The sequence below is a fragment of the Bombina bombina genome, chromosome 3 (assembly GCF_027579735.1).
Source record: "Bombina bombina isolate aBomBom1 chromosome 3, aBomBom1.pri, whole genome shotgun sequence".
NCBI classification, from domain to species: domain Eukaryota; kingdom Metazoa; phylum Chordata; class Amphibia; order Anura; family Bombinatoridae; genus Bombina; species Bombina bombina.
Window position 1 is genome coordinate 263,911,020 of NC_069501.1, and position 25,216 is coordinate 263,936,235.

The following is a 25,216-nucleotide window of genomic DNA, read 5'->3' on the forward strand; positions in this document are numbered from 1 at the left end:
CCTTTCACAGAGAAGAACTTTCCTGAAGCATATCAGTCTGATCCTAACTTCACAGTACAGTCCAGCCCCGAAATACCAGGCAATCCTTCTCTGAACGAGAGAAACAGCAAAACCCCAGACGTATATTTCGGCCTATTGTGGGCCTTGTCAGTGAGGTGCAGCCATATCCCTCTAGGCACACTGAGCAACGGGTCCACGTCTGGATTCCCGCATCACACTTAGGGAGACTTCCCAAAATGTCATCATTTGCATAAATAAAAAGAGAGAAGCGCTCAACATGGAAACGAACAATAGCATAATAGCTTGTTCAATGGCTAGTTACCACCCAAGAAGCAGCCTCTTTTTGCTCAAAATGTGCCTTTCACAGAGAATAATTTTCCTGAAGCATATCAGTCTGATCCTGACTTCACAGTACAGTCCAGCCCCGAAATACCAGGCAATCCTTCTCTGAACGAGAGAAACAGCAAAACCCCAAAAGTATGTTTCAGCCTATTGTGGGCCTCGTCAGTAAGGTGCAGCCATATCCCTCTAGGCACACTGAGCAACGGGTCCACGTCTGGATTCCCGCATAACACTTAGGGAGACTTCCCAAAATGTCATAATTTGCATAAATAAAAAGAGAGAAGCACTCAACCAGGTTAAATATTATTAACCCCTAATCTGCTGTCCCTAACATCGCTGCAACCTACCTACATTTATTAACCCCTAATCTGCCGCCCCCAACGTCGCCGCCACTATATTATATTTATTAACCCCTAAACCTAACCCTACCACCCCCTAACTTAAATATAATTAAATAAAATATCAATAAAACCTACAATTAGTACCTAAATTATTCATATTTAAAACTAAATACCTGTAAAATAAACCCTAAGCTAGTTTAGGGTTTATTTTTATTTTACAGGCAAGTTTGTATTTATTTTAACTAGGTAGAATAGTTACTAAATAGTTATTAACTTTTAAATAACTACCTAGCTAAAATAAATACAAATTGACCTGTAAAATAAAACCTAACCTAAGTTACACTAACACCTAACCTTACACTACAATTAAATAAATTCCCTAAATTAAATACAATTAAATAAATTTAATACAATTAGCTAAATTACAAAAAAAACAAACACAAAATTACAGAAAATAAAAAAACAAATTACACCTAATTTAATAAAATAAAAAAGCCCCCCCCCCCCAAAATAAAGCTCTATTGCGGCCCAAAGCGCTAAACTAAAAATAAAACCCACCCAATACACCCTTAAAAAAACACTAACCCCTGAAGATCCGCTTACAGTTTTGAAGATCCGACATCCATCCTCAACGAAGCCGGGAGAAGTCCTCAACAAAGCCGGGAGAAGTCCTCATCCAAGCCAGGAGAAGTGGTCCTCCAGACGGGCAGAAGTCTTCATCCAGACGGCATCTTCTATCTTCATCCATCCGGCACGGAGTGGTCCATCTTCAAGACAACCGGCGCGGAGCATCCTCTTCCAACAGCGACTACCCGACGAATTAAAATTCTGATTGGCTGATAGAATTTTATCAGCCAATCGGAATTAAGGTAGAAAAAATCCTATTGGCTGATGCAATCAGCCAATAGGATTGAGCTCGCAATCAGCAAATAGGATTGAGCTCGCATTCCAATCAGCCAATAGAATGCAAGCTCAATCCTATTGGCTGATTGGATCAGCCAATAGGATCGAAGTTCAATCCTATTGGCTGATTGCATCAACCAATAGGATTTTTTCTACCTTAATTACGATTGGCTGATAGAATTCAATCAGCCAATCGGAATCTAAGGGACGCCATCTTGGATGACGTCACTTAAAGGTACCTTCATTCGTCGGGTAGTCGTCGTTGGAAGAGGATGCTCCGCGCCGAATGTCTTGAAGATGGACCCGGTCCGGGCCAGATGGATGAAGATAGAAGATGCCATCTAGATGAAGACTTCTGCCTGTATGGAGGACCACTTCTCCCGGCTTGGATGAAGATTTCTCCCGGCTTCGTTGAGGACTTCTCCCAGCTTCATTGAGGATGGATGTCGGATCTTCAAAACTGTAAGTTGATCTTCAGGGGTTAGTGTTAGGATTTTTTTAAGGGTGTATTATTAGGTTAGGGCTTTAGGCCGCAATAGAGCTAAATGCCCTTTTAAGGGCAATGCCCATCCAAATGCCCTTTTCAGGGCAATGGAGAGCTTAGGTATTTTTAGTTAGGGTTTTATTTGGGGGGTTGGTTTTTTATTTTCATAGGGCTATTAGATTAGGTGTAATTAGTTTAAAGATCTTGTAATTTGTTTTTTATTTTCTGTAATTTAGTGGGGGTTTTTTGTAATTTAGGTAATTGTATTAAATTTATTTAATTGTATTTAATTTAGGGAATTTATTTAATTGTAGTGTAAGGTTAGGTGTTAGTGTAACTTAGGTTAGGTTTTATTTTACAGGTCAATTTGTATTTATTTTAGCTAGGTAGTTATTTAATAGTTAATAACTATTTAGTAACTATTCTACCTAGTTAAAATAAATGCAAACTTGCCTGTAAAATAAAAATAAACCCTAAGCTAGCTTAGGGTTTATTTTACAGGTAAGTATTTAGTTTCAAATAGGAATAATTTAGGTACTAATTGTAGGTTTTATTAAGTTAGGGGGTGGTAGGGTTAGACTTAGGTTTAGGGGTTAATAAATATAATATAGTGGCGGCGACGTTGGGGGCGACAGAATAGGGGTTAATAAATGTAGGTAGGTTGCGGCGATGTTAGGGACAGTAGATTAGGGGTTAATAATATTTAACCAGGTTGAGCGCTTCTCTCTTTTTATTTATTCAAATTATGACATTTTGGGAAGTCTCCCTAAGTGTTATGCGGGAATCCAAACGTGGACCCGTTGCTCATTGTGCCTAGAGTAGGCTGACCATATTGCCGCTTTAAAAAAGGACACATATGAAACATACACGTCAGGGCTGTTTAAATAAATGTTTTCAATAATGTTCTGTTATAAGAACCCTGACATATGTATTTTTCATATGAGTCCCTTTTTAAAGCAGCAATATGGTCAGCCTAGCCTAGAGGGATATGGCTGCACCTCACTGACAAGGCCCACAATAGGCCGAAACGTACGTCTGGGGTTTTGCTGTTTCTCTCGTTCAGAGAAGGATTCCCTGGTATTTCGGGGCTGGACTGTACTGTGAAGTCAGGATCAGATTGATATGCTTCAGGAAAGTTCTTCTCTGTGAACGGCACATGTTGAGCAAAAAGAGGCTGCTTCTTGGGTGGTAACTAGCCATAGAACAAGCTATTATGCTATTGTTCATTTCCAGGTTGAGCACTTCTCTCTTTTTATTTATGCAAATTATGACATTTTGGGAAGTCTCCCTAAGTGTGATGTGGGAATCCAGACGTGGACCCGTTGCTCAGTGTGCCTAGAGGGATATGGCTGCACCTCACTGACGAGGCCCACAATAGGCCGAAACGTACGTCTGGGGTTTTGCTGTTTCTCTCGTTCAGAGAAGGATTACCTGGTATTTCGGGGCTGGACTGTACTGAGAAGTCAGGATCAGACTGATATGCTTCAGGAAAGTTCTTCTCTGTGAAAGGCACATGTTGAGCAAAAAGAGGCTGCTTCTTGGGTGGTAACTAGCCATAGAACAAGCTATTATGCTATTGTTCATTTCCAGGTCGAGCGCTTCTCTCTTTTTATTTAAGCAAATTATGACATTTTGGGAAGTCTCCCTAAGTGTGATGCGGTAATCCAGACGTGGACCCGTTGCTCAGTGTGCCTAGAGGGATATGGCTGCACCCCACTGATGAGGCCCACAATAGGCCGAAATGTACATCTAGGGTTTTGCTGTTTCTCTCGTTCAGAGAAGGATTGCCTGGTATTTCGGGGCTGGACTGTACTGTGAAGTCAGGATCAGACTGATATGCTTCAGGATAATTCTTCTCTGTGAAAGGCACATGTTGAGCAAAAAGAGGCTGCTTCTTGGGTGGTAACTAGCCATAGAACAAGTTATTATGCTATTGTTCGTTTCCAGGTTGAGCGCTTCTCTCTTTTTATTTAGGCAAATTATGACATTTTGGGAAGTCTCCCTAAGTGTGATGCGGTAATCCAGACGTGGACCCGTTGCTCAGTGTGCCTAGAGGGATATGGCTGCACCCCACTGATGAGGCCCACAATAGGCCGAAATGTACGTCTAGGGTTTTGCTGTTTCTCTCGTTCAGAGAAGGATTGCCTGGTATTTCGGGGCTGGACTGTACTGTGAAGTCAGGATCAGACTGATATGCTTCAGGATAGTTCTTCTCTGTGAAAGGCACATGTTGAGCAAAAAGAGGCTGCTTCTTGGGTGATAACTAGCCATAGAACAAGCTATTATGCTATTGTTCATTTCCAGGTTGAGCGCTTCTCTCTTTTTATTTTTTTATTTATGCAAAATATTTAACTAGTGTTTGCGAGGCGGGAGTACGGCGGTTTAGGGGTTAATATGTTTATTCTAGTGGCGGCGATGTCCGGAGCGGCAGATTAGTGGTTAATATTTTTATTATAGTATTTGCGATGCGGGAGGGCCTCGGTTTAGGGGTTAATAGGTAATTTATGGGTGTTAGTGTACTTTTTAGCACTTTAGTTATGAGTTTTATGTTACAGCGTTGTAGTGCAAAACTCATAACTACTGACTTTAAAATGCGGTATGAATCTTGACGGGATAGGCTGTACCACTCACTTTTTGGCCTCCCAGGACAAGCTTGTAATACCGGCGCTATGGAAGTCCCATAGAAAAAAGACTATACTCAATTTGTGTAAGTTGATTTGCGGTAAGGCCAAAAAAGTGTGCAGTGCCCCTAAATCGGCAAGACTCGTAATACCCGCGGTAGTAAAAAAGCAGCGTTATGAGGCTTTACGCTGCTTTTTTTACTCATAACGCAAGACTCGTAATCTAGCTGAATGTAACTATTAGTTATATTGTAGCTAGCTTAGGGTTTATTTTATAGGTAAGTATTTAGTTTTAAATAGGAATTATTTAGTTATTAATAGTAGGTTTTATTTAGATTTATTTTAATTTATTTAAGTTAAGGGGTGTTAGGGTTAGACTTTGGTTTAGCAGTTAATAAATATAGTATAGTGGTGGCGACGTTGGGGGTGGCAGATTAGGGGTTTATAAATGTAGGTAGGTGGCAGCGATGTTAGGGACAGCAGATTACGGGTTAATAATATTTAACTAGTGTTTGCGAAGCGGGAGTGCAATGGTTTAGGGGTTAATATGTTTATTATAGTGGCGGCAATGTAGGGAGCGGCAGATTAGGGGTTAATTACTTTATTTTAGTGTTTGCGATGCGGGAGGGCCTCGGTTTAGGTGTTAATAGGTAGTTTATGGGTGTTAGTGTACTTTTTAGCACTTTAGTTATGAGTTTTATGCTACAGCTTTGTAGTGTAAAACTCATTACTACTGACTTTAGAATGCGTTACGAATCTTGCGGGATAGGCTGTACCGCTCAATTTTGGCCTAAAAAAAAAGCTTGTAATACCGGCGCTATGGAAGTCCCATTGAAATTTCCCTTTTGTCTGATTCACATTAAATATAAAGTACAAGGTGCAAGCCCTCATAGCCCTGGTACTAGGGATGGGAGAATGTGTCACAACATTCTAAAAATGAAACAAATTTTAACACATTCGTTGTATGTAATAGTATTTCTAATGCTTTATTTAAATGTAATATTCGAATTATGCAATGCTCGAAATAGAAACATTCAATTTGATATACTGTATTTGTATCTATTATGTATCACAACTGTAAATAGCATTCGATTATAGCATTTTTGAGAATATTCGTTCTTGTCAATATTCGACTATGTAAATGGAATTTCTGCAATAACATTCGTTCTAACATTTGAATTTGAATATAAACACATTTGCCCATCCCTACCTGGTACAAACAATAGTAGTGAAATCAACAAGCAGCAATAGCCCCTGCTAAACCCACAGTTTTTTTTTTTTAAGTTTCATGTCCCACAGTATTATGTGCCAAACCTACTGTGTTGCTCTGAATTCCTTGTCCGAGTGTTTTATGTCTGGTAAAAGAAATGCTAATTATAAGTAACAAATTAAAACCTAGATCATAAGTTGCATATCAACACACAGAATGGCATCAGAATGCATAACTTTATTAGCAATTAGAAGTTCTAGATTGATATGGAAGTTAAACTACTAGTTTGTGACTAGTTTCACATTTCCAGCATTAGTAAGCAATAACGTATATTACTATATGAAACATCAACACACCTGTAACTTCTGATTCTGAAATAGATTTCCTTAATTTGTTAATATATTTTGAATGGAAATGGTCTTATACCCCCATCTGCTGGAAGTTGTTAAGTATTACATCATTTGACTTTTTTTTTATGTCTACAGTTTTTAGGATGTATTGTGCTTGATCATTCTATTTTTAAGAGTTAACATTTTAGCACTTGGATCATGGTCTATACAGTTTATATTTACAGCTATATCAACTCCTCTAAGCTATCTTTGTAATTATATTGTTTTTCTTATCAATGGCCAAACACATAAATCTTATATTAATAAACTAATGAAAACAATGCTACTTTGAAAAGGACGCTGCACCAGAACTTAAACTGCTGTTTTAACAGAGAATGACTTTAATAGGGCACCTGCACACCTTGTGTTTACCTAGAGCACTGGTTTTCAAACCTGTCTTCAAGCCCCCCTAACAGTCCAGATTTTAAGGATTACCTTTGGTGAGAGATGGCTCATGTTTACTAATCAGCTGATTATTTCACCTGTGCTCAAGTTCAGATATCCTGAACATCTGGCCTGTTAGGAAGGCCTAAGGTCAGGTTTGAAAACCAGTGACCTAGAGGGATGTGTTCTTTCTAATAAGGTGTATGATATCTCTTGTCATTAGTAGGTTGTTTGCCATAAAAATAGCAATTACTTGGCTAAAATATTTACTTTATGGGGACAATAACTCCAAAGAAGTCTCTGCCTCATAAACACAGCATACTACACACACAACACCCATCATATGAAAGAGGGAATTACTTTCTTTCACCTCTAGGCAGCAGGTAAATCTCATACAGATTTTTATAACTGTATACTAGGTGACATTTAGTGTGCTCTGATAACTCCTAGCTGTTGTCACTGAAAAAGTGAAGCAGTACTATGCATGTGCACTATGCTGTCTAACATCATCCTATCTGACAGTTTTTCTGGGTGTTGCCTATATTTTACTGCAGACTGACTCCTAACAATCGGCTAGATTATGAGTTTTGCGGTATGAGTGAAAAAGCAGCGTTATGGCTCTTTTTTCACTACCGCTGGTATTACGAGTCTTGCAGGTTTAGCTGCACCGCACACTTTTTTGGCCGTAACGCAACGTAACTTCCGCAGCTTTCCAAAAGTCCTTTTTCAATGGGACTTCCTTTGCGCCGGTATTACGAGTTTGCCTGTCCGGCCAAAAAGCGAGCGGTACAGCCAATACCGTCAAAATCCATACTGTAAACTGAAAGTCAGTAGTTATGGGTTTTACGCTACAAAGCTGTAACATAAACTCATCATAACTAAAGTGCTAAAAAGTATACTAACACCCATAAACTACCTATTAACCCCTAAGCCGAGGCCCTCCCGCATCGCAAACACTAAAATAAAATTATTAACCCATAATCTGCCGCTCCGGACACCACCGCCACTATAATAAACATATTAACCCCTAAACTGCCGCACTCCCGCATTGTAAATACTAGTTAAATATTATTAACCCCTAATCTGCTGTCCCTAACATAGCTGCAACCTACAGTACTGTTATTAACCCCTAATCTGCTTTCCCTAACATCGCCGCCACTATACTAAAGTTATTCACCCCTAAACCTAACCCTAAGTCTAACCCTAACACCCACTAACTTTAATATAATTAAAATAAATCTAAATAAAAATTACAATTAATACCTAAATAATTCCTATTTAAAACGAAATACTTACCTGTAAAATAAACCCTAAGCTAGCTACAATATAACTAATAGTTACATTGTATCTAGCTTAGGTTTTATTTTTATTTCACAGCTAAGTTTGTATTTATTTTAACTAGGTAGACTAGTTAGTAAATAGTTATTAACTATTTACTAGCTACCTAGTTAAAATAAATACAAATTTACCTGTAAAATAAAACCTAACCTGAGTTACACTAACACCTAACATTACACTACAATTAAATAAATTACATTAATTAAATACAATTAACTAAATTACAAAAAAAATTAAAAAATTACACAAAATAAAAAAGAGGCAAAGAGGTTTAAACAGTAAAAGCTGTGCTGCCATCCCACTTTAGATGAGGCTACAGGGGCTTGGATCAGAGGCAAAAGAAAAAGCCCTCCAACAATTGAGGCTTGTGTTTTCTCTCCATATTTGTGGCTATATCGCTTTACACTTGAACGGAGGGAGACTGAATTGAGGGTGATACCGGAAGTTTTTTCCTGCTGTGTGATCTGAGGTTCCTATATATTTACCTATTCTACTGTCCATACTCTGGGAGTGCCTGATACTTACCTCATATTTGATTGAGGTTAAACCAAGTAAGTGCACATCTGATGGGGGAGAGAGAATATACCCCCCATTTTTTGGCACTAGTTTTCAAGATTGAAGGACTTTATTTGCACCTAACTTTTCTGTTCTTTTTTTTGTACTATTGATGAATTTATATATGTTTATCAATTTTGTTTGTATCAATTTTAACACTGCGCTGAATTTTTTTTATATATTACACTAGAAGTTTTTTTATAACAGTTTGATATATTTGTCAAGTATATACTGATTGGTATATACACAGATATTTATTATTGCCTGCTGACCTTATATTGGTTTTTAATCTATCTGATTGCGATATAATATCTGATGAATTTGTTCAGTTCTATATTTTGATAAGGTATACAGGGACATATTCCATTTCTAGCATCTACCATATGTAATGAGTTGAATATAGTTCTTTTTGATAAAGCGCCATCTCCGATCTTGCTTTTTCTATTTGTCTTTTTGATACGTTTTTTGGGGACTTATCTATTGTATGGCGATTGGCAGCTTTTTCTTATAAGCTCTATCTATACCTCTTTAACTAAGTATCCCTCACTAGTAGCGCTTTTGGAGCTTACCTGTGGACCTTCTGTCCCCAGGTATTCTAACATTTGTAATATATATATATATATATATATATATATATAATACACATATATATAATACATATATATATATAATATACATATATTTTAAATTATATATATAAAACACCTGTGATAACGAGCACTTGATTTAATGGCAGAATGTAATATGTGTTGGTAAATACTGTAAATATTAAGCTATTTTAATGTGCATCTTAAATATACTGCAAACTTGCTTCAAATCCTACTAACTGATTAATTCACTATGCAGCAATTATTATATTGCAGTATTTTGAGGGAACTGAAAGGTAATTTTTTATTGGTTGAAGGCTTAAGAAGCACAAACTTCATAGTGGTTATTTTAGGGTTTTTTAACCCTGGATGGTGTGCATAATTTCCCACAACTTTTATATAGTCCTATGCAATTTATTTTGTTGGAATTTTGTGAAACTGTGTAATCTGACACTAATTTAACTTTGATGTACTATGCAGTGTGTGTTTAAAAAGCAATATAGAAAATAACTGAAACTTGTTATGTAAATGTCATCTTTAGCCAAGCCATGTTATACTTGCTAAATGTGTACCCTTAGGGTCTGCATTAAGTTGCATATACCCACTGATTTAAATTAGCACATTATTTATTTTATCTCAACATTACATATAAACTATAATTTTCTTCTGTGTGAACAACAATGCTATTTCAAGTGTTTCTGTTCTAAAAAATAGTATTTTTCTTTTATCCGATTAATCGAAAAAAGAATCGGCCAACTAATCGATTATGAAAATAATCATTAGTTGCAGCCCTAAGTGAAGCATTAAGCTTGATGCAGCACTTCAATGTTCCTCTAAATATATGATACAGAAAATAAAAGTGGAAAATAAATTCATAAAGATATTAAAATTTAACATAATAGCACTCATTTCTAAGTTCAATAAAATAAGGGTTGACGTAGAGCCAGAACTTAATTTTAGTTACATTTAAAGTGAATGTCAAGTTTGATGAATCAGTGCCTGTTTTTTAAAAATCCTATTTCATTCATCAAACTTTACAATTCACTTGTTTTGTTAAAGTACTTACCTTTTATACTTGAAGCCACTCCAGCTCTTCCCCCTCCTGCCGCTGGTCACTTCATACGTCAGCAATGACTAATACGGCATCCTCCAATCACGGCTCCCCCCAGCCGGGGAATCATTGCCTGAGGCAACCCGTGATTGGAGGAAGCCAGATTCATTATTTTTGACATATGAAGAGCCTTGTGACGGACGGGGGAAGCGCTGGAGTGGCTTTCAAGATTTAAAGGTATTTTAACAAAACAAGTGAAATTTAAAGTTTGATGAATGAAAAGGCCTGTTTTTTTAATAGGGTTTTTAAAAACCGGGCACTAATTTATCAAACTTGACATTCACTTTAATTTCATAATGTGTAGTACAAATCTCTGCAATAGTAGTAAATAACTTTGCACATTCATTATTTATTGAGACCCATTTCCCTGTAATTTAATCCTGAAAAATGTAAGATTTCTAATTCCCCTAAATGTATATAAAGTAAAGTATGCTGCCATGTTGAAACCTAGGTCTACCTTATCTAATATCTACTGCTATGGACAAAGTGTGCAAACAATGGATGTGTGGAAAGCTTTAAAACTTTGTTGAATAGTTACTATAACATTGTAATTTTACACAAAGACATTGTTTACTCACTGTGGGCTAGATTACAAGTGATGTGCTATCGTAAAGTGATTATGATGGATTAACCCCCATGTGAACAGTTGATTTTAAAGAATTCAAATAAAGTATTTTGTTCTAAAGATTTGGCGTGTGAGGCTTAAACTTTTGCCTTTTGAGCTATCGTAAAGTGAGCCCGCAAAGGGGAAAATTTGACCGTTTACGGGCGCATGTTAAATAACAAGCCATTACAAGTTGCGGTTTAACTTTGCGCTAAGTGTAATTAAAGTGAAGGTCAATTTTCATGAATTAGTGCCCGGTTTTTAATAATCCTATTAAAAACAAGGGCACTTTAATTCATCAAAATTTACATTTCACTCGTTTTCTTCAAAAACTTACCTTTTAATCCTGGCAGCCACTTCAGCACTTCCTCCGCCCATCACAAGCCGTCTTTGCGGGTCCAAAATTACGAATCCGGCTTCCTCCAATCACGGCATTGCATCAGGCCAAGATTCCCCCGGGGGGAAGCTGTGATTGGAGGAAGCCGGATTCATCATTTCTGACATCTGCAGAGGCTTCCGACGCCCGTGGGAAACGCTGAAACGGCTGCCAGAATGAAAAGGTACGTTTTTGAAGAAAAAGAGTGAAATGTCAATTTTGATGAATTAAAGTGCCCTTGTTTTAAATAGGATTATTAAAAACTGGGCACTAATTAATCAAAATTGACCTTAACTTTAAACAGAGGTCAGACCTCTGGTTAAAAATAACAGAATTTATGCTTACCTGATAAATTACTTTCTCCAACGGTGTGTCCGGTCCACGGCGTCATCCTTACTTGTGGGATATTCTCTTCCCCAACAGGAAATGGCAAAGAGCCCAGCAAAGCTGGTCACATGATCCCTCCTAGGCTCCGCCTACCCCAGTCATTCGACCGACGTACAGGAGGAAATATGCATAGGAGAAACCATATGATACCGTGGTGACTGTAGTTAGAGAAAATAATTCATCAGACCTGATTTAAAAAACCAGGGCGGGCCGTGGACCGTACACATCGTTGGAGAAAGTAATTTATCAGGTAAGCATAAATTCTGTTTTCTCCAACATAGGTGTGTCCGGTCCACGGCGTCATCCTTACTTGTGGGAACCAATACCAAAGCTTTAGGACACGGATGAAGGGAGGGAGCAAATCAGGTCACCTAAATGGAAGGCACCACGGCTTGCAAAACCTTTCTCCCAAAAATAGCCTCTGAAGAAGCAAAAGTATCAAATTTGTAAAATTTGGCAAAAGTGTGCAGTGAAGACCAAGTCGCTGCCTTACATATCTGGTCAACAGAAGCCTCGTTCTTGAAGGCCCATGTGGAAGCCACAGCCCTAGTGGAATGAGCTGTGATTCTTTCAGGAGGCTGTCTCATAAGCCAATCGGATAATGCTTTTAAGCCAAAAAGAAAGAGAGGTAGAAGTTGCCTTTTGACCTCTCCTTTTACCAGAATAAACAACAAACAAAGAAGATGTTTGTCTGAAATCTTTAGTGGCCTCTAAATAGAATTTTAGAGCACGGACTACGTCCAAATTGTGTAACAAACGTTCCTTCTTTGAAACTGGATTCGGACACAAAGAAGGTACAACTATCTCCTGGTTAATATTCTTGTTGGAAACAACTTTCGGAAGAAAACCAGGCTTAGTACGCAAAACCACCTTATCTGCATGGAACACCAGATAGGGCAGAGAACACTGCAGAGCAGATAACTCAGAAACTCTTCTAGCAGAAGAAATTGCAACCAAAAACAAAACTTTCCAAGATAATAACCTAATATCTACGGAATGTAAGGGTTCAAACGGAACCCCTTGAAGAACTGAAAGAACTAGATTAAGACTCCAGGGAGGAGTCAAAGGTCTGTAAACAGGCTTGATTCTAACCAGAGCCTGAACAAACGCTTGAACGTCTGGCACAGCTGCCAGCCTTTTGTGAAGTAAAACAGATAACGCAGAGATCTGTCCCTTCAGAGAACTTGCAGATAATCCTTTCTCCAAACCTTCTTGTAGAAAGGATAGAATCCTAGGAATTTTTATCTTGTTCCATGGGAATCCTTTAGATTCACACCAACAGATATATTTTTTCCATATCTTATGGTAAATTTTTCTAGTTACAGGCTTTCTAGCCTGAATCAGAGTATCTATTACAGAATCTGAAAACCCACGCTTTGATAAAATCAAGCGTTCAATCTCCAAGCAGTCAGTTGGAGGGAAACCAGATTCGGATGTTCGAATGGACCTTGAACAAGAAGGTCCTGTCTCAAAGTTAGCTTCCATGGTGGAGCCGATGACATATTCACCAGGTCTGCATACCAAGTCCTGCATGGCCACGCAGGAGCTATCAAGATCACCGAAGCCCTCTCCTGATTGATCCTGGCTACCAGCCTGGGAATGAGAGGAAACGGTGGGAATACATAAGCTAGGTTGAAGGTCCAAGGTGCTACTAGTGCATCTACTAGAGTCGCCTTGGGATCCCTGGATCTGGACCCGTAACAAGGAACCTTGAAGTTCTGACGAGAGGCCATCAGATCCATGTCTGGAATGCCCCATAATCGAGTTATTTGGGCAAAGATTTCCGGATGGAGTTCCCACTCCCCCGGATGGAATGTCTGACGACTCAGAAAATCCGCTTCCCAATTTTCCACTCCTGGGATGTGGATTGCAGACAAGTGGCAGGAGTGATCCTCCGCCCATTGAATTATCTTGGTCACTTCCTCCATCGCCAGGGAACTCCTTGTTCCCCCCTGATGGTTGATATATGCAACTGTCGTCATGTTGTCTGATTGAAACCTTATGAATTTGGCCTTTGCTAGATGAGGCCAAGCTTTGAGAGCATTGAATATCGCTCTCAGTTCCAGAATGTTTATCGGGAGAAGAGATTCTTCCCGAGACCATAGACCCTGAGCTTTCAGGGGTTCCCAGACCGCGCCCCAGCCCACCAGACTGGCGTCTGTCGTGACAATGACCCACTCTGGTCTGCGGAAGCTCATTCCCTGTGACAGGTTGTCCAGGATCAGCCACCAACGGAGTGAATCTCTGGTCCTTTGATCTACTTGAATCGTCGGAGACAAGTCTGTATAATCCCCATTCCACTGTCTGAGCATGCACAGTTGTAATGGTCTTAGATGAATTCGTGCAAAAGGAACTATGTCCATTGCTGCAACCATCAATCCTATTACTTCCATGCACTGCGCTATGGAAGGACGAAGAACAGAATGAAGTACTTGACAAGAGCTTAGAAGTTTTGATTTTCTGACCTCTGTCAGAAAAATCCTCATTTCTAAGGAGTCTATTATTGTTCCAAAGAAGGGAACTCTTGTTGACGGGGAAAGAGAACTTTTTTCTATGTTCACTTTCCATCCGTGAGATCTGAGAAAGGCTAGGACGATGTCCGTATGAGCCTTTGCTTTTGACAGAGACGACGCTTGAATCAGGATGTCATCCAAGTACGGTACTACTGCAATGCCCCTTGGTCTTAGAACCGCTAGAAGGGACCCTAGTACCTTTGTGAAAATTCTCGGAGCAGTGGCTAATCCGAATGGAAGTGCCACAAACTGGTAATGCTTGTCCAGAAAAGCGAACCTTAGGAACTGATGATGTTCCTTGTGGATAGGAATATGTAGGTACGCATCCTTTAAATCCACCGTGGTCATAAATTGACCTTCCTGGATGGTAGGAAGGATCGTTCGAATGGTTTCCATTTTGAACGATGGAACCCTGAGAAATTTGTTTAGGATCTTGAGATCTAAAATTGGTCTGAATGTTCCCTCTTTTTTGGGAACTATGAACAGGTTGGAGTAAAACCCCATCCCTTGTTCTCCTATTGGAACTGGATGAATTACTCCCATCTTTAACAGGTCTTCTACACAATGTAAGAATGCCTGTCTTTTTATTTGGTTTGAAGATAATTGAGACCTGTGGAACCTTCCCCTTGGGGGTAGTTCCTTGAATTCCAGGAGATAACCTTGAGAAACTATTTCTAGTGCCCAAGGATCCTGAACATCTCTTGCCCAGGCCTGAGCAAAGAGAGAAAGTCTGCCCCCCACCAGATCCGGTCCCGGATCGGGGGCCATCCCTTCATGCTGTTTTGGTAGCAGTGGCAGGCTTCTTGGCCTGCTTACCCTTGTTCCAGCCTTGCATCGGTCTCCAGGCTGGTTTGGGTTGAGAAGTATTACCCTCTTGCTTAGAGGATGTAGAAGTAGAGGCTGGTCCGTTTCTGCGAAAGGGACGAAAATTAGGCTTATTTCTAGCCTTAAAAGACCTATCCTGAGGAAGGGCGTGGCCCTTTCCCCCCGGTGATGTCTGAAATAATCTCTTTCAAATCAGGACCAAACAGTGTTTTACCCTTGAAAGGGATGTTAAGCAATTTTGTCTTGGAAGACACATCCGCTGACCAAGACTTTAGCCAAAGCGCTCTGCGCGCCACGATAGCAAACCCTGAATTTTTCGCCGCTAATCTAGCTAATTGCAAAGCGGCATCTAGAATAAAAGAGTTAGCCAATTTAAGTGCTTGAACTCTGTCCATAACCTCCTCATACGAAGATTCTTTATTGAGCGACTTTTCTAGTTCTTCGAACCAGAAACACGCCGCCGTAGTGACAGGAACAATGCATGAAATTGGTTGTAGAAGGTAACCTTGCTGAATAAACATCTTTTTAAGCAAACCCTCTAATTTTTTATCCATAGGATCTTTGAAAGCACAACTATCTTCTATGGGAATAGTAGTGCGTTTGTTTAGAGTAGAGACCGCCCCCCTCGACCTTAGGGACTGTCTGCCATAAGTCCTTTCTGGGGTCGACTATAGGAAATAATTTCTTAAATATAGGGGGAGGAACAAAAGGTATGCCGGGCCTTTCCCATTCCTTATTTACTATGTCCGCCACCCGCTTGGGTATAGGAAAAGCATCGGGGGGCACCGGAACCTCTAGGAACTTGTCCATCTTACATAATTTCTCTGGAATGACCAAATTGTCACAATCATCCAGAGTAGATAATACCTCCTTAAGCAGTGCGCGGAGATGTTCTAATTTAAATTTAAATGTTACAACATCAGGTTCAGCATGTTGAGAAATTTTTCCTGAATCTGAAATTTCTCCCTCAGACAAAACCTCCCTCCTGGCCCCTTCAGATTGGTGTGAGGGTATGTCAGAAACGTTATCATCAGCGTCCTCTTGCTCTTAAGTGTTTAAAACAGAGCAATCGCGCTTTCTCTGATAAGTAGGCATTTTAGATAAAATATTTGCAATAGAATTATCCATAACAGCCGTTAATTGTTGCATGGTAATAAGTATTGGCGCACTAGATGTACTAGGGGCCTCTTGTGTGGGCAAAACTGGTGTAGACACAGAAGGGGATGATGCAGTACCATGCTTACTCCCCTCATCTGAAGAATCATCTTGGGCAATATTATTATCTGTGGCATCATTGTCCCTACTTTGTTTGGACACTATGTCACAATTATCACATATATTTAAATGGGGAGACACATTGGCTTTCATACATATAGAACATCGCTTATCTGATGGTTCAGACACGTTAAACAGGCTTAAACTTGTCAACAAAGCACAAAAAACGTTTTAAAATAAAACCGTTACTGTCACTTTAAATTTTAAACAGAACACACTTTATTACTGAATATGTGAAAAAGCATGAAGCAATTGTTCAAAATTCACCAAAATGTCTTAAAGCCTTAAAAGTATTGCACACCAAATTTGAAAGCTTTAACCCTTAAAATAACGGAACCGGAGCCGTTTTTACATTTAACCCCTATACAGTCCCAGGTATCTGCTTTGCTGAGACCCAACCAAGCCCAGAGGGGAATACGATACCAAATGACGCCTTCTATAAGCTTTTTCAGTGGTTCTTAGCTCCTCACACATGCATCTGCATGCCTTGCTTTCCAAAAACAACTGCGCATTAGTGGTGCGAAAATGAGGCTCTGCCTATGACTAGAGAAGGCCCCCATCTGAAAAAGGTGTCCATACAGTGCCTGCCGTTTTTTAACAACAATCCCCAAGATTATAATAACTATAAAGAGTTATAGTCTGCCAAATATGCTTAGCAAAGTAATCGTTTTAGCCCAGAAAAATGTCTACCAGTTTTTTAAGCCCTTATAAAGCCCTTTATTCTTTTACTTAATCTAAGAAAATGGCTTACCGGTCCCCATAGGGAAAATGACAGCCTTCCAGCATTACAAAGTCTTGTTAGAAATGTGGCCAGTCATACCTCAGGCAGAAAAGTCTGCCAACTGCTTCCCCCAACTGAAGTTACTTCATCTCAACAGTCCTGTGTGGAAACAGCAATCGATTTTAGTAACGTTTGCTAAAATCATCTTCCTCTTACAAACAGAAATCTTCTTCTCTTTTCTGTTTCAGAGTAAATAGTACATACCAGCACTATTTTAAAATAACAAACACTTGATTGAAGAATAAAAACTACATTTAAACACCAAAAAACTCTTAGCCATCTCCGTGGAGATGTTGCCTGTGCAACGGCAAAGAGAATGACTGGGGTAGGCGGAGCCTAGGAGGGATCATGTGACCAGCTTTGCTGGGCTCTTTGCCATTTCCTGTTGGGGAAGAGAATATCCCACAAGTAAGGATGACGCCGTGGACCGGACACACCTATGTTGGAGAAAAGAAGTTGTCCCAATCGCCCCCAAAATAAAGTGAACAGAACTTCATAATAGTATCAAAATAAGAGCATTTTATTATTTTATTTAAAAAACTGCACAAAGCAGTTATAAGAAGTTAAAGTGAGAGGATGTGGGGTGTTTGTAAAAAAGCATACATGGAGGTGAATGGGGATGTGTGTTTTCACTATAAATATACAGTATATGTATATGCTTATATATATATATATATTTATGTTTGTGTGTATATACACATATAAACACGTACATATATATGTATATATTCATATACATATATATTTATCTATCACTGCCCAACGCTGCGCAAGTTGCCTCCTGTGCTGCTCTAGGTGATTTGCTGTGTCGGTCAGCATTAAAAAGAGGCTCCCTTTGGACCATATGGAAGCGCGCGCTCATGATGAGATTACTAAAGTTCTTGATAGAAAATAAAAATGTATTCATTTCTTCAATACTTAACAACTCAAACCTGCATTTTATTCTCAGACTAATCTTTTCTTCGAACAGATCATTATAGCTAGTATTTATTTACTATTTAAAAGGATAGGAAAGTCGAAATTAATCTTGCATGATTCAGATAGGCATGTAATTTTAATACACTTTTAACCCCTTAAGGACCACAGGACTTTTCCATTTTCTGACCGTTTGGGACCAAGGCTATTTTTTACATTTCTGCAGTGTTTGTGTTTAGCTGTAATTTCCCTCTTACTCATTTACTGTACCCACACATATTATATACAGTTTTTCTCGCCATTAAATGGACTTTCTAAAGATACCCTTATTTTTATCATATCATATAATTTACTAGAATTTGTTTTATAAAATATGATAAAAAAATGGAAAAAAAAACCCACTTTTTCTAATTTTAGCCCCCAAAATCTGTTACACATCTACAACCACCAAAAAACAACCATGCTAAATAGTTTCTAAATCTAGTCCTGAGTTTAGAAATACCCAATGTTTACATGTTCTTTGCTTTTGTTGCAAGTTATAGGGCAATAAATACAAGTAGCACTTTGCTTTTCCTAACCACTTTTTTTAAAAAATTAGCACTAGTTACATTGGGACACTGATATCTTTCAGGAATCCATGAATATCCCTTGACATGTATATATATTTTTTTAGAAGACAACCCAAAGTATTGATCTAGGCCCACTTTGGTATATTTCATGCCACCATTTCACCGCCAAATGCAATCAAATAAAAAAAAAAACGTTCACTTTTTCACAAACTTTTTCACAAACTTTAGGTTTCTCACTGAAATTATTTACAAACAGCTTGTGCAATTATGGCACAAATGGTTGTAAATGCTACTCTGGGATCCCCTTTGTTCAGAAATAGCAGACTTATATGGCTTTGGTGTTGCTTTTTGGTAATTAGAAGGCCGCTAAATGCCATTGCGCACCACACGTGTATTATGCCCAGCAGTGAAGGGGTTAATTAAGGAGCTTGTAGGGAGCTTGTAGGGTTAATTTTAGCTTTAGTGTAGTGTAGTAGACAACCCCAAGTATTGATCTAGGCCCATTTTGGTATATTTCATGCCACCATTTCACCGCCAAATGTGATCAAATAAAAAAAAAGTTAAATTTTTCACAATTTTAAGTTTCTCACTGAAATTATTTACAAACAGCTTGTGCATTAATGGCACAAATGGTTGTAAATGCTTCTCTGGGATCCCCTTTGTTCAGAAATAGCAGACGTATATGGCTTTGACGTTGCTTTTTGGTAATTAGAAGGCCGCTAATTGCCGCTGCGCACCACACATGTATTATGCCCAGCAGTGAAGAGGTTAATTAGGTAGCTTGTAGGGGGCTTGGTGGGTTAATTTTAGCTTTAGTGTAGTGTAGTAGACAACCCAAAGTATTGATCTAGGCCCATTTTGGTATATTTTATGCCACCATTTCACCGGCAAATGCGATCAAAGAAAAAAAAACGTTCACTTTTACAAACTTTTTAGAAAACTTTAGGTTTCTCACTGAAATTATTTACAAACAGCTTGTGCAATTATGGCACAATTGGTTGTAAATGCTTCTCTGGGATCCTCTTTATTCAGAAATAGCAGACATATATGGCTTTGGCGTTGCTTTTTGGTAATTAGAAGGCCGCTAAATGCCGCTGCGCACCACACTTGTATTATGCCCAGCAGTGAAGGGGTTAATTAGGTAGCTTGTAGAGAGCTTGCAGAGTTAATTTTAGCTTTAGTGTAGAGATCAGCCTCCCACCTGACACATCTCACCCCCTGATCCCTTCCAAACAGCTCTCTTTCCTCCCCCACCCCACAATTGTCCCGCTATCTTAAGTACTGGTAGAAAGTCTGCCAGTACTAAAATAAAAGGTATTTTTTTTTATTTATTTAAAAAACAACAAAAAAACAACAACATATTCTGCTGTGTAGAATCCCCCTTAGCCCCCAACCTCCCTGACCCCCTCAGAAAACAGCTCTCTAACCCTACCCCTCTACCTTATTGTGCACCATCTTGTGTACTGTCTGCCAGTACCCAGTTTGCTATAAAAAGTTTTTTTTATTTTTTTTATTTTTACATATTTTTCTGTAGTGTAGCTGCCCCCCCTCAATAACCAACCCCCCACCTCCTCCCAGATCCCTTAGATAAAAATTCCCTCCCTCATCTCTCTCACTTTATCTTACAGCAATTGTGCCAAGTGTAGCATTCCCACCCGCCCCGTGCACGCACTCGCCCCCATGCACGCGTCTGTGCGCGCTCCTGGCATCACCCGAACGTGATCCCGCCCCCCTCTGTTGCACAACCCCCTTCGATGGCTGCCCACCCGTCTCCCTGCAACGGCTCCCATCAATGTGCGATGCAGAGAGGGCCACAGAGTGTCTCTCTCTGCATCGGATGGCTAAACAATGTTATTGCAGGATGCCTCAATATCGAGGCATCACCGCAATAACATGAAAGCGTCTGGAAGTGATCAAGATCGCTTCCACCGCTTGAAAACACTAACGAAGTACAGGGTACGTCCTTGGTCGTTAACAACCATTTTTTGTAGGATGTACCCTGTACGTCGTTGGTCGTTAAGGGGTTGAATTCACTTCTATTTTCAAATGTGCTTTTTTCAATTGGTATCCCTTGTTGAAAAAGAACACACATATATCCTACACTAGAGGGGGCTGCTACTAATTGATGCCTGCACACATTTGTCTTTTGTGATTGGCTAACTAGATGTGTTCATCTTGCTGCTAGTAGTGCAATGCTGTTCCTTCAGCAAAGGATAACAAGAGAACAAAGCAAATTTGATAATGGAAGTAAATTGGAAAGTTGTTTCAAATTGTATGTTCTATCCAATTCATGAAATCACATTTTGGGGTTTCCTGTCCCTTTAATATGTAATAAATATGGGCCTTAGAAAATAAGCTTAGACATATTTAGTAGAAACTTAGAGGTTCAGTTTGGGCATGCAATTTTAAACAACTTTCCAATTTACTTTTATCATCTTATTTGCTTTGTTCTCTTGGTAGTCTTTGTTGAAAGCTAAACCTAGTTAGGCTCATATGCTAATTTATAAGCCGTTGAAGGCCGCCTCTTATTTCAGTGAATTTTAACCGTTTTTCACAGATAGACAGCACTAGTTCAGGTGCGCCATATAGATAACATTGTGCTCACTCCTGTGAAGTTATTTATGAGTCAGCACTGATTGGCTAAAATGCAGGTCTGTCCAAAGAACTGAGATAAGGGGGCAGTCTGATGATTAGATACAAGGTAATCAGAGAGGTTAAAAGCATATTAATATAACAGTGCTGGTTATGCAAAATTGAGGAATGGGTAATCGATGTATTATCTATCTTTTTAAACAATAACAATTTTCAAGTAGACTGTCCCTTTAAATCATTGCTAGAGAAAGAGCCAAATCCCTAACCTTTATTAGACAATAAAACAAGTAAGATTGCTGTTAAAGTGATATGGTCTTACCCTTAAAAATGAATTTCACACCATCTGAATCAAGAGACCCTGACATGCTCCTTGGCACTAGCCAGGCCTTTCTTTGAGTAAGCTCACTTGCTACCAACCACTGAGAATCATTGGATGAGAGTTTACTCTCGAATATGCAAGGGAGTATTCTTCTTTGTCTTAGCGTCAAACCTTGCCTTGACCAAATCTCTGTGAAGATAAAACATAAGAACAAAATGCTTTGCATTAAAGGGACATTAAACACTTTGAGATGATTATTTATAATATGATAAATCTTATATATAGAAAAAAACTGTGCAATATATTTTCATTATTTTTTTGTCCCCTTTTCCCATCAATTCCATTCTGGTGCAGTACACTGTTATATTCCACACAGCCATTGGCCTCTAAGCCGTCTACTTTCCTGCATTCGTCAGCCCAATACGCTCGCCTAAGCTCGCCTACCATCGCCGCCGCGGACCTGAATATGTTCACCAAAGTTATCAAGAAAGCTGTCAAGAAGCCGCGCACCAAGTACGGAGCGACGAGCAGCGGACTGTTGTTAACTGACAGTCATCGATCTCGCTGCTCATCGGCTTCTTCGCAACTTTCTTGCTAGCCTGTCACTAAGCACCCACACTATACTATACTGTTTTACCCCCTAAAACGCCACTCCCGGAGCCCCCTGCAACTGAATAAAGTTATTAACCCCTAAACCGCTGCTCCCGGGGGCCCGCTGCAACTCTAAAAAATTTATTACCCCTAAACCACCGCTCCCGGACCCCGTCGCAACTATAATAAATATATGAACCCCTAAACCGCCGCTCGAGGACGCCGCCGCAACTATAATAAATATATGAACCCCTAAACCGCCGCTCCCGGACCCCGCCGCCACCTACATTATACTTATTAACCCCTAATCTGCCATCATCTACATGAAGTTATTAACCCCTATCCTGCGGATCCCAGACCCCGCCGCAACTAAATTAAATGTTTAACCCCTAAACCGCCGCTCCTGGACCCCGCCGCCACCTATATTAAACTTATTAACCCCTAAACCTAAGTCTAACACGAACACTAACACCCCCCTAACTTAAATATTATTTTAATAAATTTAAATAAATATTACTATTATTAACTAAATTATTCCTATTTAAAACTAAATACCTACCTGTAAAATAAACCCTAAGATAGCTACAATATAATTAATAATTATATTGTAGCTATTTTAGGATTTATTTTTATTTTACAGGCAACTTTGTATTTATTTTAACTAGGTACAATAGCTATTAAATAGTTAATAACTATTTAATAGCTACCTAGCTAAAATAAATAAAAAATTACCTGTAAAATAAATCCTAACCTAAGTTACAATTACACCTAACACTACACTATCATTACATTAATTAAATTAATTAACTAAAATTAAATACAATTAAATAAACTAAACTATATTACAAAAAAACAAACACTAAATTACAGAAAAAAAATACAAGATGTTTAAACTAATTACACCTAATCTAAGCCCCCTAATAAAATAATAAAGCCCCCCAAAATAAAAAAATGCCCTACCCTATTCTAAATTACAAAGTAATCAGCTCTTTTACCAGCCCTTAAAAGGGATTTTTGTGGGGCATTGCCCCAAAGTAATCAGCTCTTTTACCTGTAAAAAAAATACAACCCCCCCAACATTAAAACCCACCACCCACATACCCCTACTCTAACCCCCCTTAAAAAAACCTAACACTAACCCCCTGAAGATCTCCCTACCTTGAGTCGTCTTCACTTAGCCGAGCCGAATTCTTCATCCAAGCGGGGCAAGAAGAGGTCCTCCATCCGGTAGAAGTCTTCATCCAAGCGGCGTCTTCTATCTTCAATCATCTGGAGCGGAGCGGAGCCATCTTCCATCCAGCCGACGCGGAGCCATCTTCTTCCAACGACGTCCTAACACCGAATGAAGGTACCTTTAAGGGACGTCATCCAAGATGACGTCCCTTGAATTCCGATTGGCTGATAGGATTCTATCAGCCAATCGGAATTAAGGTAGGAAAAATCCGATTGGCTGATTCAATCAGCCAATCGGATTGAAGTTCAATCCGATTGGCTGATCCAATCAGCCAATCGGATTGACCTTGCATTCTATTGGCTGTTCCGATCATAGTGGCTGTTCTGATCATAGTGCGAGTGGACATAATACAATGTAGCATATCATGTCCACTGCACATCGATAAATGCCGACAGTATACGCTGTCAGCATTTATCATTGCACCAGCAGTTCTTGTGAACTGCTGGTGCAATGCCGCCCCCTGCAGATTTGCGGCCAATCTGCCACTAGCAGGGGGTTTCAATCAACCCGATCGTATTTGATCGGGTTGATTTCTGTCCGCGGCCTCAGAGCAGGCGGACAAGTTATGAAGCATGAAGGCTCGCGAGGAAACAGGGGCCCCTAAAACTTTACACTTATTTTGTCACTATTTAAACAGCTAATGAATCTTTAAAAAATACATCTACAGGTAATTATCAGACTAATCTTTTCTTTGAATGCATCATTCTTCTTAGCATTTATTTAGCATTTAATGTTCATTTAAAGAAACATGAAAATCAATATTAAACTTTCATGGTTTAGATAAAGTATGCAATTTTAAGAGTGTATTCAATTTACTTCTATTATAAAATTTACTTTCAGCCAGATTATGAGTTTTAACTTGCAAGTTATTTCCACTGCTCACCTTTAATAGCGCTGCTATTACAGGTTTGCAAAAACCGGGCTTGTGCGGGTGATATGGTTGCATTGATCTCCATACCGCACACAAATACAAGCGCTGCTTTGAGCTGCTTTGACGTGCTTGTGCACGATTTCCCCATAGACATCAATTGGGAGAGCCAGCTAAAAAAAGGCCTAACGCCTGCAATCAAGGAGCGTAAAGCTCCGTAACGCAGCCCCATTGATGTCTATGGGGAAAGAAAATGTATGTTTAAACCACCCTAACATAAACCCTGAGTCTAAACACCCCTAATCTGCTGATCCTAACAACACCGCCACCTACATTACACTTATTAACCCCTAATCTGCCGCCCCCAACGTCGCTGTCACCTACCTACATTTATTAACCCCTAATCTGTCGTCCCCAATGTCGCCGACACCTACATAAATTTATTAACCCCTAATCTGCCGCCCCCAATGTCGCTGCCGCCACTATACTAAAGTTATTAACCCCTAAACCTCTGGCCTCCCACATCACTAACACTAAAAAAATATATTAACCCCTAAACCTAACCCTAAGTCTAAAGTAACCCTTACCCTAACACCCCTAACTTTAACATAATTAAAATAATTCTAAATAAAACCTACTATTAATAACTAAATAATTCCTATTTAAAACTAAATACTTACTTACCTGTAAAATAAAACCTAAGCTAGATACAATATAACTAATAGTTACATTGTAGCTATCTTAGGTTTTATTTTTATTTCACAGTTAAGTTTGTATTTATTTTAACTAGGTAGACTACTTAGTAAATAGTTATTAACTATTTACTAGCTACCTAGTTAAAATAAATACACATTTACCTGTACCTGTAAAATAAAACCTAACCTGCCTCACACTAACACCTAACATTACAATAAAATTAAATAAGTTAAATTAAAAAAATACATTTATCTAAATTACAAAAAATAATAAACACTACATTACACAAAATAAAAAAAGAAATTATCAAAAATAAAAACGAATTACTCCTAATCTAATAGTCCTATCAAAATAAAAAAGCCCCCCCCCCAAAATAAAAAAACCCTAGCCTACACTAAACTGCCAA

The 25,216-nt window shown here is 39.0% G+C and overlaps 1 protein-coding gene across 5 annotated transcripts in view; it reads right to left on the minus strand.

Annotated features, from left to right (window-relative positions):
* LOC128653161 (tapasin-related protein) overlaps window positions 1-25,216 on the minus strand; it is a 145,479-nt gene that overhangs the window by 114,727 nt on the left and 5,536 nt on the right. For all 5 annotated transcript variants that reach the window (XM_053706288.1, XM_053706290.1, XM_053706291.1 and 2 more), the window contains exon 2: window positions 21,422-21,610. In XM_053706288.1, the coding sequence (XP_053562263.1) occupies window positions 21,422-21,610 (189 nt within the window). The remainder of the gene's footprint in view (window positions 1-21,421; window positions 21,611-25,216) is intronic.